We start from the raw sequence: 9,270 nt of genomic DNA on the forward strand, positions 1-9,270 counted from the left end.
TGGATGAGTCTTCATAATTAAGTTGCTATGTAACAACACTTGGCAAAATTGAAAACACTGTACAAACAAACAAGATATACATCGGTAGGCTATAACCGCAGAGAGCTTACCAAAGATTTATTTTATTTGGCGATGCTGAGGAAAGGTTGGAATATAATTGTATGATTACAATTTTGTATATGTTGGACATATGTGTTTTGTCACCTATTTATATCTCTTTGGTCTCTCTGTCCTTTTTCTTTTTGTTGAAAGGTCTTTCCTGACTTTTCTTTGAAAAGTTTTGTGGAGACCGTTTAATTTGAGTCATGCATGATGCTGTAGATTCCTGATCGTATTCTCGACAAAAACTAGTTGATTAGTATTTGCATGTGTGTTTAGCGTTATATAAAAGATTGAAAAAAAAAAGGGATCAAGAACAGAACTTTTTATTTATTTATAATAAAGCGATATAATTTTATTAGATCAATAAGAATAAAGAGTACAAATGACATATACTGTAACGAGAGTCATTCCAATAACAATATAGGAACCATAGATAATTGTTTTGTGTTTCAATTTTCTCTTGATTGTGAGCTATTCAATACAACTACTTTGATTTGGAACAAAAGGAAAATAAGGCCAAAACGCGTCGTGCACCCCTAATTGTAATTAGAGGATCTCTATCTCTTTTAATTGATTCTTTTATCCCGTTGTAATATTTTACATCGTTGAATGGACTCATTTAAAAACAATTGTATGATGACAAAATTATCAAAGATTGAGATTCTTTACTTCTATTCAATAATGTAATTTAAAATGGGCATCGATAAATCTGTGGTTGAATTTTCTCTCGATTGTGAGCTATTCAATACAACGACTTTGGTTAGGTTGCCAGTTCACCAAAAACAAAAATGGTTTTGAGAGTATTGAATTACATATTTTGATATGAAAAATAGCTCACAAAATCTTGACCATCTTAATAATCTAATCGTTTAAAACAAGACACATCTTCAAACTTTAAAAAAATATAATAACTTCAAATATTAAAAAATTTAATTTAAAACTAAAAAAAATAAGATTGAAAAAAATCACATAATCTAAAAATTAAAAAACTAGAGATGCAACTTGCCCTCCCCACCCCTATCCCCGCCGCCCCTACCAACCCCAACACACCCAAGCAGACATAACATCCACTGTTCACCATCTCTCTCTCTCTCTCTCTCTCTTGCTCGCAACCCCCTTTCCCTTTTGATAATCTCTCTCTGTATTCCTTGCAGGGCCCTCTTAATTATCCCTCTCCCCCCTTACCTTTGCGTTGCTCACTTTTCTAATACAATAGCAATATAATGTTTTTTTTGACATCTTGAAGTGGCACCATAATTTGAGGATCCCACTTTGATGACTCGAACAACACCATCCAATAAACAAGCCACGTGGAATAACAAAGTAGAGAGGTGTTGAACGAAATAGCTTCCAGATTCAATGAACCAACGTTCGTGGACAGGACCCATTTTATTGCTTTTCTTTCTGCTCTCCAGGCCATCGCTCTCCACAGCCGGACTCTCTCTCTCTCTCTCTCTATCTCCTCTCTCTTATGGCTTTCACAGCTTCGTCTCCTTCTCCCTCTTCTCTGCTTCGCGCTTCGTTCTCTTCACAAGAGCCCAAAGGCACACTCTAACCCTCTCTCCCTGTTTTCAATTTCGCAATTTTTGTTGTTGAATTTTTTATTATTCATGTATTTATTTGATAAGGAATTCATGTATTTATTGTTGAGTGGAATTAAGTTAATTTAGTTGGTGTTTATTAATAAATAACCGTAGTATTTCTTGGGTGTAAATATAAAATGTGATTAGCGAAAAATAAAAATGCAATAAAATGCGATACGAAATGATGATTATTTATGTTAATAATTTGATTTTGTTATATGACCCATTTCCTGCAGCCCATGACAATGATGTAACAAAAACCCTAGTAATTCGTTTCTTAGATACTTGGAATTAAAATTTGAATTAAGATTTTGGGTATTTTCATTATCTGTTCTTTAATTTGTTTCATTGAATGGGATCTCATGTGTTTTTTGCTTATTGTTTGAATCCCATTAGCTCCATGGGCATCTTCTGTGAGTCAATCGGATCAATTCTCCTTCACATCGGCAGCCGGGCCCTCTTGCCAGATACCATCGTTGCTAAAACCCATTTCTGCAGAAACCCAGAGGAGCAAATCAGTTGTTCCACTTGCTGCAAAAGTGGCTGCTGCAGAGGTTGACAAGAACAATGTAGCAGAAGATTATGAAATACTGGCCAAAGAGATGGAAAACGCTTCCCCTCTTGAAATTATGGAGAAGGCTCTTGTCAAATTTGGAAATGATATTGCAATTGCCTTCAGGTAAGTTCACCATTTTATAGTACTAATTTGTTTTCTTATTCCAGTCTAAAGAGTTTTCATGGAACACCAGCACATGTGGCTGAGACAGTCTAGTTGGTAGCCACATCTCCTTTAATGAGGAGAAGATCCATGTTTCAAATCCCTCCTCTTCAAATGATTGTAACTAAGAAATGAAGAGCAAAACTTAAATTTAGTTAATGTTCATTTGTGCAGTGGAGCTGAGGACATCGCCTTGATCGAGTATGCCAAACTAACTGGTTGGCCTTTCAGGGTATTTAGCCTGGATACTGGGAGGCTAAATCCAGAGACGTACCAGTTTTTTGAAACTGTTGAGAAGCACTATGGCATTCACATTGAATACATGTTCCCTGATGCTGTTGAAGTTCAAGGACTGGTGCGAAGCAAAGGATTATTCTCATTCTATGAAGATGGCCACCAGGAGTGCTGCAGAGTAAGGAAGGTTAGGCCTTTAAGGCGGGCCCTTAAGGGTCTCCGTGCCTGGATCACTGGGCAGAGAAAAGATCAGTCTCCTGGCACAAGGGCTGAGATTCCGGTTGTCCAGGTGGACCCATCATTTGAAGGAATCGATGGTGGAATTGGCAGCTTGGTAAAATGGAATCCTGTTGCCAATGTAGAAGGCCCTGACATATGGAACTTCCTCCAGGTCATGAATGTTCCTGTCAATCCTTTGCACTCACAAGGTTACATTTCAATTGGATGTGAGCCATGCACAAGGCCAGTTCTACCAGGGCAGCATGAAAGGGAAGGAAGATGGTGGTGGGAGGATGCTGAGGCAAAGGAGTGCGGCCTCCATAAAGGAAACATAAAGAAAGAAGAGGCGCTACACCTCAATGGCAATGGAAATGGGATTTCAGCAACAAATGGGAGTGCAAATGTCCCAGATATCTTTAACAGCAAGAACTTGGTTTCCTTGAGCAGGACTGGGATAGAGAACCTGACTAGATTGGAAAACCGAAGTGAACCTTGGCTTGTTGTGCTTTATGCACCCTGGTGCCGATTCTGCCAGGTAAATACTACTTGTGATATTGCCATGCATATATAGTGCGTGGATTGCACAAAATATGCTGAGTTTTCAACTGTGTCTCACTTGAATTTTTCTTTTTCCCCGGAAATATTTGCAGGCAATGGAAGGATCATATATTGAGTTAGCAGAGAATCTAGCAGGGACAGGAGTGAAGGTGGGTAAGTTCAGGGCTGATGGGGAACATAAAGCATATGCACAACAAGAGCTGCAGTTAGGGAGCTTTCCAACAATATTGTTTTACCCCAAGCACTCATCAAAGCCCATCAAGTATCCATCAGAGAAGAGGGATGTTGCGACATTATTGGCTTTTGTGAATGCCCTCCGCTGAGAACTTGATGCATCCGCATCTTCATCCGCACCTGATACCCTATTACCGGAAAGCACCAGTGCAAGGAACCGTTGGTGTTAAGTCTTAGGCAGAGTTAGGCAGTTATCTTCAGGTTATGGTGTTTTGTGTAATATCCCTGTAATGCAGATATGGTGTGAGATCAATCATCACGTCGATCTCTGCTGCGTGTTATGCTGAATGAAAACGATGGTTGTTTTCATTAGAAGTAGTCCTACCTAATCATCAATCTGTTCAATGAAGTTGCAGTCAATGTACTTTATCAAAAGCCTTTGTAAGAACATCTCGAACCGATATGTCAAATTGTCACATGGACATGAAATGAAAAAAATTAAATGTTAAAATTGCTCCAACCGAGTAGTTAAATGCTACATGGATTTGAAGGCTGGAACAATATGTCAAAAATAACATATTAAAAAGCTTGATGTCAAATAATTTTTTAATGTCAAATAATTTTTTAATATTTTTTCAGTCATGGACTCCACTATCATTTATTATCTTTTAAAACTTTATGCTTCATAGGGCCCATTTGTTTTTAAAAATATAATAAATAATGAGTGCTACTATTTCCACCCACCTATTCTATTTTACCACTCACCTCATCTTCACAATTTTAAAGATAAATTTACCCTTTTTGTAAAATGACTTCTAAGAGCATCTTCAAGGGAGATGTCAAATACTAAACATCAAATTTAAATTTGATGGCTGATGTGGCAATTTGACATTTACACAGTTTTTTACTCCACACGATATGTCAAATAAATAATTATTGTAACAGTCAAATCATTAAAGATAAAGAAGAAAAATAATAAAAAAAGAAAATAATAAATGAATGTTACAACCAATTGTCTTTAAAAAATAATAAGATATTCATTTGACATCTTGCTTTTGGGATGTCAAAAATAATAGCTGAACCTCTAGCCTTCATTCCACATCAGCTTTGACAATTCAGTTGGAGTAATGTGAGATGTTATTTCTAACCGTTAAATGTCTATGTGGCACTTTTGACATATCGGTTGGAAATACTCTAAGGACTTAATGAAAAATAGGGTCTTAAATAGGTTCACACTATTTCTGATTCTTGTTTTCACCTCTCTCTCTCTCTCTCTCTCAAATGGGTTCGGTTCCTCCTAAACTGAGCTTGGATTTTAGACCCAATTTTGTGCCTAAAACAATAAGTGATTTCCTCAAGGAGGTTTTCAGTGATCAGTAATGTGTCTGAGAGGCTGTCCAAGCTTGACGATTTTGTTAAGCGATTGGAGGGAAGAGATGAGGAAGATCGATGCCTTCAAGTGCGAGCTTCCTCTTTGCATGTTTCTCTTGAATGATGGTTGGTTTTTGTTTTTCCATTTCAGTAAACCATTAAAACTTCGAGTTTTAAGTACATATTTTTCTTTTTTCTAACCTTTTTTTTTTGGGGGTGGGGAGGAATCGATTTTGGAGATGGGGTTTTGGATTTTTGATGGTATTCAGTAAATGATATTAGTTTGATTTGAGAATTGGGTTTTTCCGTGTTTGTTGGGTTTGGATAATGAGTTTTTAGTTTTGAAGACATTGATCAATGGATTTTTGTTTCATTATAACTCTTTTTCTGGGTTTGCTTTCTTCATATTGATTGCAGCGATTCTAACTCTGAAGGAAGATGCAGAATGTAATGTGCGGCACCAAATGTTCAAGAAGAATTGTGAAAAAAACAATGGAGGAACCAATAACAATAAGAAAGAAAAGGACTGTAGAGATAAGAAGAATTGAACGAGCTTTGGAACACTGATAATTATCAACATCCCTCTAGTGATTTCCCATATGATCGAAAGCAAGTTTCTGAAATTAATTCTGAAGTCAAGAAACAGAACATAAAAAAATTTGAACAAAACTAAAAATAGCATTGAACTTTATCTTCTAACTGAGACAATAATGGCAGAAGAGTGAAGCATAAAATGGGTTAGCAAACGAGGATCTCTTCCAGACATGTAGAATTAGGATTGGGGGGAAGAGCATTTATGTCGTACCACCTCATAAGGAAAATTTACTTGAATTAATAATTAAAGGGCATTTTAGGAATAACGGTGGGTGGAAAGATAGGATTGTATTTTTTCAAATTTATATGGTGGGTGGGGAAATAAGACAAAGGGGTGGAAATAGTAGCACTCAAAGTAATATGATATTTAGCATTTCGGGTGAAGTTAAATTTTTTTCAAAGTGTCAAATGTCACATAATCTATCAAATTCAAATGTAACATTTTGCATTTGACATCTCTCTGGAGATGCTCTAAGTTGTAGGGGACATAGGTAGAAATGACAATTTGTTGTGCTTTATGAAATTATCCCAAACTCAAATTCGACCCGTTAACTTATTGTGTGTATTTATGTTACGTAACTTTGTTTATACCTAGAGAATGAAGTAACATATTAGTTTGTGAAAGCTAGAGGCAAAATTTCTAAAAGTCTTCAAAGAAAGCATCCTCCATTGAGTTCTGTGACTATTTGGAGGTGGTTAGGCATCAATCTATAGGACTATCATCGCAATAGTGTTAATACTTTTCTCTAACCGAAGAACTAAACCAAAAAACAAGTATTCGTCCAAAAACAAAAAAACAAGTAATTGTTGATGCGTTACAGTTCAAGTGTTCCTCAGTAACTTCAAAGGCTTATTTCCTTATGAAACAGCTTCCATCTGATATGCATATCAAATAAAAATGCATCAAAACTTGAAAGAATTCATAATTTACAACTGTCTATACATATTTTGAAATATTATTTTGGCGATCGGATAGTGACAATGCTTTATATTATATATTATATATTTTTTTTTCTTGTTGGAATTGTGATTAGCGCTTTAAAATAGTTATCTTCCACTCCTTGTCTTTTTAATTTTTTTAATTTTTTTAAACATGGTTGTGGGAGGACGGGAATTGAACCTAGACCTCGGGGGCAAGGATAAATGCTCATAACCACCTTAAAATAGTTATCTGTCACTCTTTTTGCTCTTTTATGTTTTCGTTAAGGAAGAATGCATGATGACTATTTTGGAGTGTCAATAACAGTTTTCTTTTCTCTTGCTAATATTCAAGTTGTCTTATTCTCCAATTAATAAGTATGTTCACTTTTTACCTTTTCAGAAGATTCTCACTTTTCAGTTTAAACAAATCTTTTTTTGGTAATGAATAAATGTTCGATTAATCAAAATCTGTTTTTGGTAATTAATAAATAAATAAAAATAAAAATCATGGGAGAGAAATAAGGAAATATTAAAAGATCAACCCCTTTCGTTTTCTGTATCCTATAATGCTTAATCCAGAGCCAGTCAATACCTTTGACAAAGCAACAAGTAGACTACTTTGCAGAAGTGCATCAAGAACTGAAGAAAAAGCTAGGATCCTCATCTGCAGTCCATAAGCTTCTCTCAAAATCCATCTTTGCCTTAGTGATTGGAAGCAATGACCTCTTTAACTTGATGGCCAAGACACTACAAGGACAAATCAAGGTAACAAATTAAATTTGTAGTAGAATCCGATTAATTAAAAACAAATATTTTAGTACAAGGGATATGTGGGTTCGAACCACTACTACAGTACCATGAGGATTGGAACCTAAAACTACTAGTCAGCAAATTATGGCATTTTTTCATTGGGCTAAACTTGTTGACCCAAAATAAAGCCAATTTGAATTGTTGCTTAGTTACAAGTTTACATTAGCCTCGTTAAACTTCATATAAAATTAGTCTTATTTTCTATGAAAATTGTTACATTTTTTTAATGCAGCGTTTGTACAGTTACAATGCTCGTAAGTTGGTGCTTGTTGGGGTTGGGCCAATTGGATGCATCCCATTTGTGAGGGTGGATGACGAACATGAAGAATGCAGTATAGAAATGAATCACTTGTCGAGTGCTCAAGAATATCAAATCAGAGTTGAAAGACATACAATACTCCTACTTCGAGGGCCAGAGTGTCATGCAGAGCCTCGTTTGCATACACGCTTCTACAAGAAGATGCATCTTTTAAAATTTTAAGTTTTGCAAATTTGCAGACCAAATATGCTATGGTTTAGAAATCAAAGAATTGTGTCAAAAGCCAAACCCGATTTCCAAGTCAACAAAATGAGCTCTAGAGCTATACATCAAAAGGCTTCGGTTTGGTTCGCAAATTTCCATAATTTAGATTTTTTTTTAAAGGCTCATTTTATGCGACAGCTTTTATAAACTGTTGGGATGATCGCATTATTGCACCACCTCTTTAATAGAGATAGAATCGACATCTATTAGAGAGGAGGTAGTACACAATATAATACGTAAATTTGATCTCTCTCTAATATATTTCCCTACCCTTGTGCATACTATCCTACCCTTACATGGTTCATGGTTCTTCACAATACACATTTCCAATCAATGTGAAGAACCTGCTTCAAGTTTAATTACAAAATTAAAAATTATTTGTGGATATTTTTTCTGGGAGTTTTCAGTCAAATATGTCCTCCTGAAAATAATTGTCAAACAAATGTGCTTTGGGTTGCCCTAACCTGCCAACCATCCAGATGGCAATGCATTGTTCGTATAGTTTGGATAAGTATGGTTAGCTCCAATTATGCAGTTGGGATTGATAATGAAAGTAATTAAGTGTTGATTGCTTATACATCTATCATTATCTGAGATCGAATCATGTCGAAGCCTGATTGAAGTGCTAAATCTCTATGGCTGAAATGCTTCTTTTACCTAACAAAAAGAATATACTCTCTTGCCTCCAAAAAGAGGAAAAAAATTAACGTATTTTCTAAAATAACAAAGTACAATTAAAATTACGTTCCTTTCCGGATCAGAACTATATAGTTTAAAAACAATCGAGGAAGGAAAATTACAAAACCAAATACAAGAGTGGTCATAAGTTATGTACTAAATGTGCTAAATTATCTGATATCATATTAGCTTCTCGATAAATATGATATAAAGTGTAACAGATAATTGAGAAAGAAAATGTCAAATATCTCTTACATATGATAGAAATCATCTTCCAAGGAATACCGTTTTTCTTCTCTATCATTTGGATGAGTTGCTTATATAATCTCCTTCAATCTCCATATATGAGAAAGTTGAAGTCGAATACCCATTAAATAGCTTATCATAAATCAAATGCTTTACCAATACAGAAGGTATCATCAAGAATACCATAGGAATTAAATTACAATCGTCTAGTAGATATTTGGTAGTGATCTTATGTTCGAATTTCCATGGCACGTCGGTAGTGTGGGTGTGAGAAATCTCTCTCCCCTTGTAGTTTAGTCTAAATCGCTTGTATTATTCTTAAAAAAACCAACTTAAAAATGTTTTTAACCTAATAAAATTATATAAAGCAAAGCAATAACATCACAAATGGAAATATGGGATGCCATTTGATGAGTTGTTTAGACTCTAATTGAAAGAGACTTCAAAATCCCAACAACTTCATATGCAAGACTATTATGATGGAGTGCCTATATTTATCTCAGAGGACCCCATATGACAAGTCTAACATTAATGACATT

General features: G+C 35.3%; 1 protein-coding gene across 1 annotated transcript; it reads left to right on the plus strand.

Annotated features, from left to right (window-relative positions):
* Positions 1 to 1,333: 1,333 nt before the first annotated feature.
* On the plus strand, positions 1,334 to 4,108 carry LOC103326433 (5'-adenylylsulfate reductase 3, chloroplastic-like). Its single transcript, XM_008228652.3, has 4 exons — positions 1,334 to 1,646; positions 2,082 to 2,364; positions 2,578 to 3,391; positions 3,507 to 4,108. The coding sequence occupies exons 1-4, from the start codon at positions 1,574 to 1,576 to the stop codon at positions 3,735 to 3,737; spliced, it is 1,401 nt and encodes a 466-aa protein (XP_008226874.2). The 5' UTR covers positions 1,334 to 1,573; the 3' UTR covers positions 3,738 to 4,108.
* The last annotated feature ends 5,162 nt before the right edge of the window (positions 4,109 to 9,270 follow it).

Source organism: Prunus mume, linkage group LG3 (genome assembly GCF_029339155.1).
Source record: "Prunus mume cultivar Tortuosa linkage group LG3, ASM2933915v1, whole genome shotgun sequence".
Taxonomy (NCBI): domain Eukaryota; kingdom Viridiplantae; phylum Streptophyta; class Magnoliopsida; order Rosales; family Rosaceae; genus Prunus; species Prunus mume.